A 16,444-nucleotide genomic window follows, 5' to 3' on the forward strand; every position below is an offset into this window, starting at 1 on the left:
AGAAGAGGACAGAAAAAGGAGGTGAACATTCACTTGCTTTTTATTGCAGAATGTGTTTAACACGGCATTTCAAGTTCAAGTGTCTGTCGGCGCTCCTCCGTGTCCGAACCGCGTCCTCTGTTCAAGTTCGGACCGAGTACAATGCAAGCACAGAAATCAAAACGGAGAGTTCCAACACTTCCTCACTCCAACATTTAAAAAAAAAAAAAAAAAAAGACAAAGATTTCTGGGACGGACGCATTTTGTCATGGGTTTTCTTTACAATTACGATCCACAGAAACTCCACCTTTCTCACAGACTATAATACAAGTTTCTACAAAAAAAACAAAAAAAATGACACCACCTCACTAAGCGCGCACACTGTCGAACTACAGGATGTTTTACCTGATGAGGGCATTTACACATTTGATGCAGAGTGCTCTGCGTGTCCGCTACAAGTTTCATCATTGTCATCATCGGTTTTTTTTGCTTTTCTTTTTAATACAAGACCTTCCTCTGAGATTAAAACACTCCTCCGTTTCAGTCGCTCGTTTCAGCATAAGAGAGGATACATGTCAGTTAAGGTGCGAGACGTCAGAGATTTGCGAAATAAATACTGTAAATGTGACACCTCTGAGCCACCGTAGCTTGGATGGCGCTTGCATTGTCCCTTTTTAAAAAGAAAGGCACTCATCAGCCTGAAAACCTTTCATATTCCTATTTCATATGTACAATACTTTCTTCGTTTTTGTTTTTCTTTTTTCTAGGGAGATCACCTGGATTCTGGTTTAAAACGAAAAACAAATTAAAATTCCTATCGACTGCTTTACAGCAAAAAAAAAAAAAAAAAAAAATTCACAGCTTCAATGAATCAGAAAAGATCCCTTTGGATTTCTTTGAAAGAACTTTGGAAAGATCCAAGACGTTGAATTCTTTATAGTACCTGCGTGTGACTGAAAGAGATTTTCAAGCTAGTCCTGGAGAGAACACGTCTTTCTTCACCTCCGTTTTCCGCTTCTGTGCTTAGAATGCGAAACCAGAACAAACACACCGTCCCGGTTGGCAGCGTCTTCACTCAAAACACGTTAGTAGCAGCTGGTGCAAAACCCAAAGAGGCTTGTTGCTGGTGGGCTAAAACTCTAAAGGCTGACATGGGCGTCTCACGCTGGCGCGTTTCCACAGCAGTCGGGGCAGGTTGGGGTCAGGGGTCAAGGTGAAGGGAGGCCAGCATGTTTATGTGTCCGGAGAATCGGTCAACCCCAAAGCGAGAGCTTCTTCTGGTGTAAGGCCGTTTTTAAGAGTCCGCCTCACTGCCAAAAGACAAAGAGAGAAAAAAAATATCACAACGCCATATACAGAGAATCCCATACGATAACTTTTACGTAGGATTGCGTTGGAGAATCATATTGCGACCAGAATCAAATGACTTTCAACTTGCTCTGGTTGGAAACTCAAAAAGATTTTTTTTTTTCTAAATCTGTAAATCACGTTATGTTAAGCGCTAACAGGTCATGCTAGCAGCAGCACAGCCTGTTAGCTGCTAAGAGGTTGTAGCTAGCATTTAATAGCCAACACCTGTTAGCTGTTAGATGCTAGCTAACAGCAAGATGTTAGCTAGCATCTAGCTAACAACTAGCTAGCTAGCATCTAGCTAGCTAACAACTGATGTTGCAAATTGTGGATGCTGTTACAACGTTCACAATTGTTACTCTTGGTTCAGTAACAAGATGAAGTAACTGAACGAAGAGGACTCACTCAACCTTTTCTGGCTTGATCTCATTGTAAAACAATAGTCAACATCCTTCCTCGTGATTGTGTCGGCAGCAACACAACATTTCTGTTTTAAAAAGATACTTTCTATTGGTCTTGTGTAGTGCAGTGGATCCCTATTTGCAGGGGTTTGGGACCACAGCCACCTTCAAATAGCAAAAATACGCAAATACTTGAGACCTCTTCCAAAGTGCTTACAGCTGCCTATTTTAATAGTTCAACCACCAAATATAACTTAATATGTATTAATGTACACTGGAAGACCTTCGGGGCTGCACAGTGGTGCAGTTGGTAGAGTTGTTGCCTTGCAGCAAGAAGGTCCTGGGTTTGATTCCCGGCCCGGGGTCTCTCTGCATGGAGTTGGCATGTTCTCCCTGTGCATGAGTGGGTTCTCTCCGGGCACTCCGGCTTCCTCCCACAGTCCAAAAACATGACTGTCAGGTTAATTGGTCTCTCTAAATTCTCCCTAGGTGTTTGTCCTGTCTGTCTCTGTGCTGCCCTGCGACAGACTGGCGACCTGTCCAGGGTGAACCCTGCCTCTCGCCCGGAACCTAACCTGGAGATAGGCACCAGCAACCCTCCTGACCCCACTAAGTGACAAGGGATGGATGACATTCAACAGAAGTCTGAAAAATTCTGAATGCTATAGTGAGCTATTTGAGTTCAAAGACAGCCCTTGTTTTTTGCTTTGCCATTGCCACCTGCAATTGGCTACTGGAGAAGTCAAAACTGTAGCCTTTGACCCCTTCATTAAAGCTAACAGTATTTACTATCAGTAAGATATTTGAAATGAAGCCATAAAAGGTTATGACAAGCAAATAGGAAAGTTGTAGAAGATCATCCCTTAGATTCGGTTGTAAGGCTAATATTGTATCTCATTATGTATTTCCTTAGGTTTTGGCAAATCTAAGGAATTATTTAGGCGTTGTCCCATTACATATTTCTGTTCCTGTAGGTTTTAAGCTTGTTTTCTCTCTGCTTATTTCCTTCTAGATCTCCATTAGTCATTTTCTCTGAGCTATAATTATTTTACCCGTGCCATGTCTGCCCCCTTGTGTCAAGATTCACTGATCTCCTGTTTCTCTCTGCTAATTCCTCACATACAGAAAAATGTATCCCATTTCCTTGATTACCATATCTGTCAGTAGTTCTCCTTCATGTTGCCTGTTCATCTGCATTAATGCAAGACTTTCACTTTCCTGTATGCATTTTGGTCTGATCCCTGCGCCTCACATGACAATCACTGGGTTTTTTTTCCCCTCTCACAAACATTAAATTGGACACAGCCGTTACGTAATTTTCGATTCTATCATATGATGTACAGCAATACTTGAAAATATGTTGTTTTTTTTTAAAACCCAAAAAACATTTGCTGTAATTTCTTTTAGGTGAGTTTTAATTGTAACAAAGACCTCTTTAGAATTTTAACTTTTTCTTTGAAATTCTACTTTTAACTTATTTCTGAACGTACAATATACAAATTTTACATTTATTTAAATATATTGTATTATAAAGTAAGCTGTTAATAATATATTAATTATTGCTTGCATAGAAAAATTGACTAAAATTGGTACCGGGACGTCACAGTTTTACAAAATTGACAACAAAACTTTTGATTGGTGCGTCTCTGCTTTTCCAGTCTGATTTACACTCAAAGGTTTTTAGCCAGACAGGAAATAAGCGCTGTAGTTTGGGTCGTACGTGATTTGCGGTTGGCTCTGGATCTCCTCCTCTCTCTGGGCTGCGTTCTGGTTCCCGGACCCTGGGTGGCCGAGCGCACTATGCGCTCCATGATCTCGTCTGCAGCGTCGTCTCCGCAGGCTTGCGTGTCCTCCACAGCTGATGTCCATGCCTGCGCGGTGCGACCTGCACCCACAGATGGCAGAAGCTTAACTGTGTGCATAAAAGAGCGCAGGGGACGGGGCACAGATAGACACTAGGTGGTGCTAAAACATGTGGCCTTTTTTCCTCTGAACAAAGAGTGCCCTTCTGAAATCTTTTTTTTTTTTTTTAAATAGTGTATTGTATGGCTTGTGTAAAATCTCAAACTGTTGTGGTTCCATGTGACACACAAATTGCCCCAAAATGTCTGTGCACTGAAGGACCGTCTAATCTTGTGGACATGCTGAATGTTATTGTTCACATGCGGAAAATTCCCGCCTTCGCACAAAGCAAGCAAAAATGACGCAGAAAAACCGGGGGAGAATAACTCAGAGCCACTCGTATTCTTCTTTTGCCTCACTTTCTGCGTCGACTCGACGCTACGTTCGGACCCGTTGCCATAGCAACCGACAACATCCCCACTATCAGATGGGGCGGAGATTACATTCAAAGTGCATCGGAATTCAACGACCCAAAAACACGCAAACGTTTCCCACACAGAGAGCAGAACCTTCAGGGCTATTTTGTCAGAGGCTTGATGTTTATTTTGAGATTATTAATAAGTGATCGGCTGAACGCCGGTGTTGATTAATTAGCTAATTTAAACACCTGCTCTACTGATACAGAGAGTGTGGGTCGACCTTTTTATTTATTTTTTTTAAAGGAACCAAACATACTGAATTCTGCAGCACATCTACATGTTAAAGTTATCAAAGTCAAGCTAGCATAACTGACCTACTTCCCTCTCCCTGGCTACTTTTTTTTATTATTGTCCTTTTTTTTTTTCTGACCTGTGAAAGTGACACCCTTGGACCTTGTTTTCTAGTTGTTGTAGTATTAATAGCAAAACACTGAGTCCCTTTTCCTCAATTTATGGCATATAGTTATGATTTAGCGCATTATGTTGACAACTTGACAGCTAAAACGTGTGGTAGTCGTTATTGGTGAGCAGTTTTTCTGGGCGGGATTTTGGGCGTTGCAACGTGTCTACATCGGACCTCCAGCATTCCCTCACCTCCTCTTCCCGGCCGAGATCTGGTCCTCGTCCTGAGTCCCGGCACTCCGACGGCCTCTTTGTCGCTCCCTGTCAGGCTTGTTCTCAGCACAGCCTTCATGTGCTCGTGCTCTGCAGCCTCCTCAGTGTGACCCAGACCCTGGGGCTGGTCGCTGTCCTGCCCACTAGGGGCGCCGTTGTTGCTACAGCTTGAACCGTCGCGACCGCACTGCAATGAATAGAAGGTCAGAACCGGAGTTCAGAAGTTGGCTGCTTGTGAAATCTGTATTTTCCTAAGTTAAATCATGAAAGAAACCAGTTCAATTTCACTCAGATGTTAGGTAAAGAGTTTAAAAACTGATCCAGGAAAAGGTTAGGGTGTCAATGTCACACAAGCATGCACACGGGCTGGCGCACGTCTCAATACCTCTCGCTCTTCTTCATCATCAGACTACAGGAGGAAGGAGGATTTAAAATCAGAGAGAAGCAGGGAGAAAAGTGAAAATCAGAACTCGAAAGGGAGCAAAAGGAAAAAATAAAACAGCTGGGAGTGTTTGAGGATGTCGGCGTTGGCGTGTGTGTGTGTGTGTGTGTGTGTGTGAGGCGCTCACAGGTGCGTTCATGTCCATGATCATCTTGCCCCGGGTTTTGTTGCGCTCCCGGTGGTCGGCTCGTTTCTGCTTCTGCTGCAGCACGCGGTCCCTGGTGGTTCTGTACTCCAGAGCGAACTCGCTGAGGATTTTGCTGAAGCGGTTGACGCTGATCTCCCTCACGCTGTAGGCTGGGTGGCCGAGGTACAACAGGAAGGAGTGGAACCTGAGCAGGGAAAAGTGACGGGGAACCCCCGGCAACAGTTTACAACACGAGGAGGAGAAAAATACAACGAGTGTCCTATTTGAACCAGAGCTGGAGCAATTAATCGCGATTAATCGTGATAAATCAATTGTTGTAGTAATCATCAACTAAAGTGGTTATCGATTAATCCTTAACTGCAGTATTTAGCCTGAAAAAGTCCTATTTAAACTAGTGACTAATTGTGATTAGTCGTGATTAATCAATTATTGAAATAACTGTTAATTATTTTTGCAATCAGTTACTTGTTAACTGGAGTGTTCAGACTCAAAAACCTGAAAAGAACCCTACACCCTATTCAAAAAATACATAAATTTAAGTGGCATAGTTTTAGCTTCCCGCGGTTCAGATTTAATAAAGAAATGCTATGGTACGTTAGGAAATAAAATGTTTACTTTCTAATTTGTAAAGAAATTTAATTATTTGTCTATTTGCATATATCAATGTATTTCTAATAAGGTGTAAAACAGGCATAAGTGGTTAAATGAAAAATTTGTAGGATGTACCATTTTTATCCAATTAGCCGATTAATCGTCAAAAAAAATTAGAGATCAATCGATAACTAAATAATCATTTAGTAGCGGCTCTGCTTTAAAGAGAAAAACAAATTCGATCACAGTACAAATTTGTTCAGAATTTTTTTTTTTTTTTTACATAAAAATCTGAAAAGTGTGGTCTGCATCTGTATCCAGCTTACTTTATTGAACAGACCAGACCTTCGTGGGTAGCCATCATTGTAAATCCTGCAGTATAAACCTGGCGTGCGGGGCTACCTGTTGATTAGCCGGCGGTGAACGATCTTGAGGATGATGATTTTTTCAGCACAATCTTTGAGGAAGTCAGACATCTTCTGCTTCAGCTGGGGCTTCATCTCGTGCTTGGCGATCACCTTGAGGTGGTCCCACGAAGCCTTGCAGCGACGTTCCATCTGACACAAGTTCTCCTGCAGCTGGTCGAAATCCACCTGACGGACGCCAGAGGACGAGCAGATTCTTTATTTATACGCCCAACGAGGAAAGACATGATTGAACTTTGGGAACCAACTGGTTTATTTGACTTATTTGCTTAATTCCTAGAATCTGTAAGTCCTGTGGTGTAAAACAGTTTGCCGGTCAGTTTTCTAAAGCGTACTTTTGCGGAACGTGTGATGGCCCCGATCTCGGAGTAGAGGTCGGTGCTCTCTGGGAAGTTTTCCACCACGACGGAGCAGGCGTGGTGCAGCAGCGACTGCTTGTGGACTGTGTCCTTTACTTCTGGGACCTTTTCCAAGTATGTCAGCTCAAAGCCTTTGGCCTGAAAACATTAGTGGGAAAATATCAAATAACTTCCTGAAAAACCTAAAAATCCTGGAAGAAATGATATTTTCATTATTATTTTTTCAAAGCTCATGGGTAAAATTTAAAGCATACATTAATGACCAGTGACCATAACCAACATAAAATGTAATAATTCATAAACATCATGTGTTAGAGAGGTCAAAGGATTGAAATGCATGCACTTACTTTGCAGGACAAAATTTGGGATTAAACGGGATAACTCTGGGTCCTCTGTCAGTACAAAACAGGTCTTAGTTTCTCCAAGCACAAATCACATTGATAGCTATTATGCTTAAACTTTCCATTTACGTGTTTACCCATGCTAATTACTTGCATCAGTGGCTTGCTCTTTTTCTCAGTGTCTGAGCCAAATAACTGACGTAACAAATGATGCTGAAGTAGTCTGGCCACATGTTTTTATTCTTTAGGCTACGCTCACACAGCAGGTCTTGACGTTTAATTTGGATTTTTTGCTGAAACTCGATTTTTTTTTTTTTTTTTTTACATGGTTGTTTATAGTACTATGGTAGTTTAATGCGATCAGACTTCTGTGTGAACAGTTTATTACCCCAAAGCAACCTGAACGCACAAAAGAAGAGCATAGACGTCACACAGGAGCGCACAGAGGAAACAAGGGATGCTGCTGACTTAGGGTCGATTTTAAAGTTACTGAGTGGCAGAAGGTCACAAGATCGTGACGTCACGAGGGTAGCTGATAAAAAAGGAAGCACAAAATGGCCTGTGTGGCACCCTGACTGCAACTGTCTGTTTGGATGTGTGGTGAGTGGTGCGATTGTGATGTGTTGTCCTTCAGTGACGCAAACTTCCTTCATAACTTCAGTACTTTCAGAAGTATCATTTACAGCCATCGCTAAAGTCTGCTGGCTTCTTCTGGTGCCTGTGTGACGTCAACGACATAAAATTTGGATAACATGACCGTTAGGACTGCAAACGCATTGAAAATCCAATTTAGTACCACATATGACAGTGGCACAAATCGGATTTTTCTAGGGTGAAAATATTCAAATGGAGTCATTCAGACTGTCGTGAAAAAGTCCGATATGGGGTCAATGTGGCAAAGAACAACTACAACAAAAACAAAACATCAGATTTGGGTCACATTTGCCTGCTGTGAGAACAATAGTCCTAGAGAAATGATAACATACGGTGGAAACAGACCAGACATTACAAATTCTATCTACCAGGGTGCCAGTTTGATAGATCTCCAACCTATTTAAATAAGGAAACATTCCTCCAACTTCCTCCTCCTTATAAACTGACAGAAAGTTTACTATCATAATCTTTTGTCGTGTCATGTTCTTTAAAAACACATTTCGTCGACGGATGACTCACGCTGACGCCGTTGAGGAAATTTCCAATGGACAGCAGCGTAGAGAGGATGCATCTGAGGGTTTTGTTCTTCACCAGCTGCTCCATCCCCTCCTTCAGGTCCTGCAGTGGCTCGGCCACTTCCTGTCAGGAGAGCAGTACATCATTAGCGGACCCAAACAGAACTCTCGGAAAACATGTGCTTTACGAGTCTGCGGCAAGACAGGTGCACCTCGCCTCCCGCTACAAATCATCTGCTCTCGCTTAAGGTTCATCAGAGGTTGTTTAAAGGTTGGTCCTTTGCCATAAAATATACTCCAGGTTGCTTGAACCCGGAGTTTTTCTAAGCAGCGAGCAATAGCTTCTCCAGTGCGCGCGTTTGTTTTCCCTGCATGGCATGCTGAGCATTTCAGCGGCGGACAGTCCCCCCCCGTACCAGAAGGGTCGAGCCGTGAGCGCCGCTCCGTGAGAAGCCGCGGTTGCGTCTCGGGCGCATCGAGATGAAAGGCGGCGAAAACCTGTAAACTTTACGCGTGTCTCTTTCTCATGGCTCTCCGGCTTTGAACTTCTCCTCGCGGACGCATTCCTTGCCGGAGTAATCACCGCGCGCATGACGACGAAGGCAGGGGTGCTGCTAATAAAACGCGCATATCTTGTTGTGATGTAACTATTTTGATGTTCTGCAGGATGTTGTTTCTTCCTGCCTGCACAAACATGCCGGCACACATGCTGCGCACCTTCCCACAAACCTCCGCAGCTAGAGGAGTTGGCGATTTGTTTCCAATGAACAAAAAAAGCACACCTGGACCGGATGGCACTTGTGCCTGGTGCAACAAATTCTGACACCCGGTAGTCCTCCTCATTGCAATTCAGAAGCACGTAAAGTCAAGTTGAGTTTATTTGTATGGCACATTTCAGCAACAAGGCGGCTCAAAGTGCTTCACATCCTAAAAACATCATACAGCCACACATTAAGAAGCAAGCAATCCACATTACATTACTAGCTAGTACACATCAAAAATGTTGATTAATGCTCCACTTACTTCTAATCAACGACAGCTATGATGAGGTAGGGTTTTAGCTGAGTTTTTTGGCTGTTTTTTTGTTCTTGTTGTTGTTTTTTCAGTTTCCTGGAAGTTTGTTCCCGATGAGAGGAGCGTAAAAACTGAACCCTACTTCTCTGTGTTTGGTGTAACAAGTGTAAAAAATTGGTCTTTCTCATTAAATCCTTACAAAATACATTATGTTTGTGGTATACTTGCAGTCCCTCCAGGAAGCTGCAATCGCATCATGACATTTCGAGCCTTTTTTGGCCTTCTTGGGGTTCCATACTTGAGCAGGAAAGTGAGATTTCCTGCTTGAATTTAGCGATCAAGTGCAAGATAGACGTGATCAAACAAATTATTGCTTGTTTGCAAAGACACATATTCATTTTCACTGCAAAGATACAAAGTCTTACCAAGTCATTTTGGTTTAGTTTGTAGGGCAAATATCTTAGTACACTGGACACAAGAGAAGACTAACTTACAAGTAACTTTTAAGCAAGATATAGTAGCTTATTTTAAGTCAATAATTCCTTAATACTGTTGAAAAAGTTCTCGACATTTCTCCCATATTATAAGTGAAATATTTTGCCAAGAAAGTACTTTTTCCATCAGTATTAAGGAATTATTTATTTAAAACAAGCTCCTTTATCTTGCTGAAAAGTTACTTGTAAGTCTGTTTTTTCTTATTCACTTGAGATACCAAAACTAGAAACTAGACCAAAATTGCTTGGAAAGAGTTAGCGTGTTTTTGCAGTGCACATCAATTTCGATGCGCACTTACATACAAAGTAAACGTCACCGAAATGAGCAAAACTGAAGAACCTCAAGTTCAAACTGACCTTCTCCGTTGCTTCGTAGTCCATCTTGAAGGCCCAGAGCTGGAGTCTGGCGGAGAGCTCGCTGATGGAGGACAGCGTGAGGAGGAACTGCTCCGCTGAGCCCAGCGGGACATCCGGATTGGCCAGCTGGGCTTCCTGGATCTTCTGCTTCTCCTCCTCAGTCGGGATCATCGTCAGAAGTTTCTGTGGGACGGGACAGCGATACATTAGTGGAACGCGGGCATCTTCTTTTTTTTGGAAAATCACCCAAGGCTCTCACCTCTATGCCTTCCTTGTTGAGCGCGTACTCGTCAAAGTTCAAGATGGCCGTCTTGATGGTGCGCGGCGGAGGCAGGACCGTCAGGCCGATGTTGATGGCGTTGCTCCTCTTCGAATCCAAGACGATGATCTCCTGGCGCTTGCCGTCCGCCGCCGTTTTCTTAGACAAAGGGAAGATCGAGAAAAGGGTCAGGCTCCCCATCTGTTCCTGTTTCCTCTTTCACTGTGGTCCACTTTACAGGCCCGTAAGGATTCGACAACTTTTCACTCGACTGCAGCTGTGGGGGCTATATGGATACTGGAAGCAGGAAATACCACGCGCGTTTAGGTTTACGAGAGTGTTTCCATCAATTTATAGGCACCGTTTCACGCCGCTGCAAGACCATATATGACCTTTACCAGAGCTGGAGGTGATTTGAAGCTCTTAAAGGGATGAAGTCATACAATATTACCTTATAAAAGTGTAACAGAGTAGCTGCCAAGACCTCATAGCCTCTACGGAAGAGACACCAGTTCACTTACACTTGCAGCTCTACTTTACAGTGTTTTATGGTACAGTAATTAACATGTTGGTAGGAAATCTACTTACACTCATCACGAGCATGAGTGCTTTTAACTATATCTTTAATGCATTCTTTTTTCAGGGTGGTATCATGATGCAACAAACTTCAGATAACGATAAAAACAAGAACTTGGATCTAAAGTCCGCTTTTATTTCGGATTTTCTCTCATCCACATGAAGTGAAAATGCGTAAAATACATAGAAGCTCAATCTGATTACATGTAAAAAAAAAAAAAAAAAAACCCTACATGCTTTTAGTGGTGATTAACAAGTTCCTGGTGTAACTCTGGATGGATGTTTGACCACTCTTCCAACTGAAACTGGTCAAATTTGTTCATATATATATATACTGGTGAATTTTCCTCAACAGATCCAGCTTTCTAGGAACAACCATGAAAGAAAAATCAATATTGAGTCCTGTTTCACCAATATCACTTAAGGGAAAAACAATCCCTCATCCATCACTATGCCTTCGCACTGGTATGATGTTCTTTGGGGTGAAAACCTGACCTCGACCGATGCAATTTTGTCTTTGTGGAAAAGCTGTTCTGTTTTATTTTCCAGAAGGTTTTTGACTTGTCCATGTGAAACGGGCAGCTGCTCGTTTCATTTGACCTTGAAGCCACATCAATCTTGGTCATCAGGCTCTTGGCGCATGTGTGTGAAACACCACTGTGGACAGACGCAACGGTGGCCCAAGAGTTTCCTCTCCGCTTCACGGCGACTTAAATCTTCTCAAGATGCTCCTGCACCTCCTGAGCAGCTTCACCGCATCAGAGGTGAAAGTCAGGCTAAACCAGAGGTCAGCAATTTGACATTTCTAAAGAGTCAATTCAAAGAAACGTCTGGAGCTGTAAACTCTAAGTGACCCCTGGAAAAAGAAAGTGGCTCAAGTTTTATGAACACCAACTGCTTCAATTATTTACGTTTTACTGTTTAATTAAAGAGCTAAATGGTTTATCCAATTCTAGGTTCTGGAACAAAAAGCATTTTAAACCTTTTATGAGAAGACCATAAAACCATTTTCTTAAACCAAAGAAAACTCCAACTTTATGGGAAAGAAAGACAGAACAAAAGAAGGTACCGAAAATATATGCTTGTATATTTAGTGTTACTTGTATAATAAAAGAAAAACACACAAAAAATGATAGAAGTAGCTTTTTTATGTTTATACTACAAACCATTTCTTGTTTTGGCAGAAAACTAATTTAATTTAAATGAACTAATTTAATTTAAATTAAGTCTACCATTTCCAGCCAGAATTATATCAGGACTATGTGTAGGCTTTACACATGTACACACATTAGTGGGGATGCACATACTTCATATATCTATATAATTTAAACCTTGTTCAGATTAGAGAAAATCTACAAAAATCTAAATAATTTTGCACATAATTGTTGTTTGTTGGATCTTTTTAATTCCTCAAAAAAAAAAAAAAAAAAAAAAAAAACAGTTTAAATGCAGCATTGAAAGCCTCAAATTAAAATGGCAGTCATGATTATGAAGATGAGTGTATGTAAACTTATGACCTGCAACGTGCTCAATGAGTGGAAATACCTTTATTTTAGGGATTAGCAACATTTCTTTGATCATTTACCTGTTATCCTTTTACACACACTGTGTTGGAGTGCAAGTGAAGTGAAGTGAACAAAGTCGTCCAGTAGAAGTGCTAACCGCCGCTAACCGCCGCTAACCGCCGTCACGCCTCCTGTCACATCTGAACCATGCAGAGCCACCGATGATCGGGCTTCGGCTTCGCAGAAATTGCCGGTTCTGAAGCGAGGGCTCAAGCGTTCAAAGAGTGAGAGTCCCGGCCTCTGCTCTCTTCCTTTGAACCCCACACGGCTCTTATTTAAAGGCTTTATGAAAATTACAAAGGGATCAAACCTCCCCTGTTTGATCGGGATCAAAAACTCACAACCTCATTTAACCCTAGAAGGTGAAGCATTCGAGAAATCAGAGGGAGAACTTAGAAAATACCCTTGCTAGGATCTGGATAAAAACAAATATCTAAAAATAAACTCAAAATACATTTTAAAAAATCGGGAAATTTAAAAACAAAAATATCATGAATGGACAATTGAACATCATTCCTCTTAAACAGGGATAGCTAAAGTTGGGTTGGTGCTGTGATGTGGTTCTTTCAACATAAAGTGGAGGTGGCATCTCAAAAATGTAGTTTGGATTTTAACGATGACTTTCAAAAGCTATTCTGCATTTCTTCTATTTTTCTCTGCTTCACCATCACTGAATTACTCTAAGGAGAAAGTAACAGGATTCTGCAGACTTGGTTGACAACATACTATGGGAATGGTCTGACCAAGCTCAAACCATAAACATCAAGGACCAATAGCATCAGCGTACATGGTGCTTCCCCTGGTCTCTACTTTTAAACAGGAAGTAAGACTTTAGCTAACAGCACAAAGCTTGACAGGGAGGGAAGGGACACTCAAAATCTTGAATATCCCTAACTCAGTGGTTCCCAAAGATCTTCTGGGCTCCCCTTTGGATTACAATAAAATCCTCCCCAAAAAAGAAAAAGAAATCAACTGGGCACACACATCGTTCAACCAGACATAAACCTATACACATATTTTGTTTTCAAACTCCATTGAAGTTTATTTCACACTTCAGGTTGCAACAAAACACACTACAAACCATCTTTATAGTTTTTTTTTTTCTTTCATTCATCCATACCGCTTTCCGCACCCCCCCATGCAATGGCAATAAGCCCCCTGCAGGGGGCGCGCCCCACACTTTGGGAACCACTGCCCTAACTCAAGATTTGGTCTCTTTACCTTTGTCACTGGTATTTCCTTCGATTTGGTCTCAAACAGGTGTTCCAGTTTGGCTGTATCCAACTTTACAGGTTCCACTTTGGACCAGAAGGAGTCTCCACTCCACTTGTGGTCCTGGTACTGACAGTCTGTTGGACGCACCTGAGGACAAATAGTCAACAGATTGACTCGGATTGTTTTCAAAAAAAAAAGAAAAAAAGCAGAGCTGGAACATAGAGAAAGAGTCATTGCCTGAGGATTAAAAGACAAATAAATTTTTCATATCATTGAAAAATGTAAAGGTTCTTGAAGGGCATATCAATGGGGGTTTTTCTGTAATGTGACTTCTTACTCTATTGAGGTTGGTAGGACACATTAGCTATATACATTGTCAGAGAGCATTTTCGTACTGGATTAACTTTATGCTTACAAACAACACCAATTGCTAGCTTAGTGATCTGGCTGTTTTATCCATGCATGAGATATGTCAGTGTCTTGTCCTAATTTCTCAGCTCTGGGTTTTTCCCTTAAATAGTTTTATAATCCAATTGGAATCCCAATCAAAGCAAAAAGTCAACAAAGTTAATTGGACTTCCCTACATCCGTCTACATGCACTGAAATCCTTAATGTTTCTCACATAGATGAATGACCCTCGCAGCAAACATGCTGTGTCTTAAAATACTAATACATTTTCAAAAATCTGCACAGAATTCATGTTGTAACACCTGGCTACACGTTTTCCTTCAGGATTCCTTTTCTTTTTTTCAAAAATTGTGTAGCTGAGTGTGTCTTTAGGCTGAATACTAATGCCTCTCAAAACAAATCAATTTTTCAAACAATTGACACCCTAGAGATAGCCATAGAAAGTTGACTTACATCACTCACACTGAGCTTCTAAGCCAAATTAATGTCCATAACATAGCAGAGCAAAGCTCAGTTTAGCCTTTTAAAGAAGAAAACTGTTAATTCCACAGCTAAATGGCTTTTCTCAAGAGTTGGGTCAAACAAGCTTTTCAGCCACAGGAGGTTCTTCATTCTGAGTCATGCTGTTCTTGCTGCAAGGTGAAGACGTAGAATGATGAAAGAAATCAGAACATAAAGGGTATAAGTTGAATATTAATGGAAAGGATTTGAAACCCTCTCTGATTTAACACCTGCAGCTACCTGGTAAACTGCAGCATGAAATTGCACATTCAGAGCAGTTTGTCAATGGAGCTTTCAGCAGATAAAGCAAATGAAATGCAGAGTGGAGGAAACATATTGGACTTCTACACAACCTGATGTTTCTTTGAATATAGCGTTCCTCACAATAACAGCGACGGCTGGTAAAGATGTGCAAAAAGGCATAAAATTCATCTTTATCACAGCTGTATTAGCTCACAGTAAAAATTAAAAAGGAATCACGTCTACAAAAATGTCTCGGATATTGGCATCCCTAATGGTAAAATAAATCAATGCAACCGTTCTTGTAATTAATCATTTAGTTATTTCCTGAAATATAGCTATGACCCTCAGTACAATGTCCCTCATCCACTTTTCAAAATGAGAAAAACAAGAAAATACAACCTTCAAGTAAAGCAAATGCTCTTCATAAGTCAATAAATAACTTATGAAAGATATTTGCCTAAACTCGCCCGACAAACAGTCAGAAAAGCTGAAACGTTTTAAACATCGGGAACTGTAGCAAGGATTGGTGTTATGAGGGTCACCAAGATTCTGTAAAGATCATTAAACACTTTAAAAATACCAACCAAGAGTAAATTTGGGGGAAACAGCCACAACAACCAAGGTTTGCTGAGTATTCTGGTATAATAAATAAAGGTGCATAATTATAAATTAATTTATAATCAAATTAATTTGATTGTTTCTATGAATAAATTGGCAACTATAAGGGCGCATAGCCAATGCAGTGTACTCAGTGTACTATAACCCTGGCGGGCCACCATGCTTTACTTGCCCCCCACCAGGCTAAACATTGTTTCCTTATTGTAAATAAAGTTTTTTTATGCACCAGTAACAATGACTGTAAAGAGGAATTAAGCTAGGTTTATAGTTTGTAGTTGAAGCGTTGTACTGGGCACGACGGGGTGCGCACCAATTGCTCCGTCCTTAAACCTGCCTGTTGGCTTCAAACACCATTTCCAAATTATGATGCCTGCTTGTTCACCTCCGAATTTTTTTTACATCTAAATTTTTTTTAATACAAAAACAAGGTGTGTCGCTGGTAGACTTCTCTAGCAAATAGATTCTTTTGATGCATCAAAGAGTGATGTCATCACTGCTGATGTCATTGTTACCAATGGAACTGAACATTCTAATAGTTCATTCACATCAAACACGTTTTGAGCGTCAGGCGAGTCTGGTTTACATTCAAAGTCTATGTGGAGTGTTGGACGCCATGGACTCTCTTGACGCGTCAAACGGCCACATCGGCCCTCAACGCGCCTCCACATAGACGTTGAATGTAAATCAGATGCGCCTGACTCTCAAAACGTGTTTGGTGTGAACGCACCATTATATGTCCTGTGTCATATTAGTTCCATCATATTAGGACCAAAGCCTGGTCCTAATATGATGGACTCATTGCTTTGAGTCAGGGGTAACATTTAGAGGTAAAATGTGAATTAAGTTTTAGATAGGGTTAGGATTAGGGAAAATGTCTGTGTTAAGCAAAATCACAGCAACTAAAATGAAGGGAAATGAATGCAAAGTTCTAATATGGGTCGAAATAGTTTTGATAAATCTGTATAGCATTTTGTTTTCTAAATCATTCTATAAATAATGATGATATAATGTTAGGTTGTATTTCTGCCAATTGCATAGCTGCAGTACATTAG

General features: G+C 41.2%; 1 protein-coding gene across 4 annotated transcripts in view; it reads right to left on the reverse strand.

Annotated features, from left to right (window-relative positions):
• Positions 1-22: 22 nt before the first annotated feature.
• fhod3a (formin homology 2 domain containing 3a) overlaps positions 23-16,444 on the reverse strand; it is a 90,709-nt gene continuing 74,287 nt past the window's right edge. For 3 of the 4 annotated variants that reach the window (XM_032581393.1, XM_032581392.1, XM_032581396.1), the window contains 11 exons: positions 13,628-13,768; positions 10,266-10,424; positions 10,007-10,189; positions 8,146-8,265; positions 6,608-6,769; positions 6,250-6,440; positions 5,236-5,440; positions 5,052-5,075; positions 4,646-4,853; positions 3,451-3,615; positions 23-1,289 (listed from right to left, as the gene is read on the reverse strand). In XM_032581393.1, the coding sequence (XP_032437284.1) occupies positions 1,213-1,289; positions 3,451-3,615; positions 4,646-4,853; positions 5,052-5,075; positions 5,236-5,440; positions 6,250-6,440; positions 6,608-6,769; positions 8,146-8,265; positions 10,007-10,189; positions 10,266-10,424; positions 13,628-13,768 (1,635 nt within the window). In that variant the 3' untranslated portion in view covers positions 23-1,212. The remainder of the gene's footprint in view (positions 1,290-3,450; positions 3,616-4,645; positions 4,854-5,051; positions 5,076-5,235; positions 5,441-6,249; positions 6,441-6,607; positions 6,770-8,145; positions 8,266-10,006; positions 10,190-10,265; positions 10,425-13,627; positions 13,769-16,444) is intronic. The other variant, XM_032581394.1, reaches the window with a different exon arrangement.

The sequence above is a fragment of the Xiphophorus hellerii genome, chromosome 13 (assembly GCF_003331165.1).
Source record: "Xiphophorus hellerii strain 12219 chromosome 13, Xiphophorus_hellerii-4.1, whole genome shotgun sequence".
Lineage (NCBI taxonomy): Eukaryota > Metazoa > Chordata > Actinopteri > Cyprinodontiformes > Poeciliidae > Xiphophorus > Xiphophorus hellerii.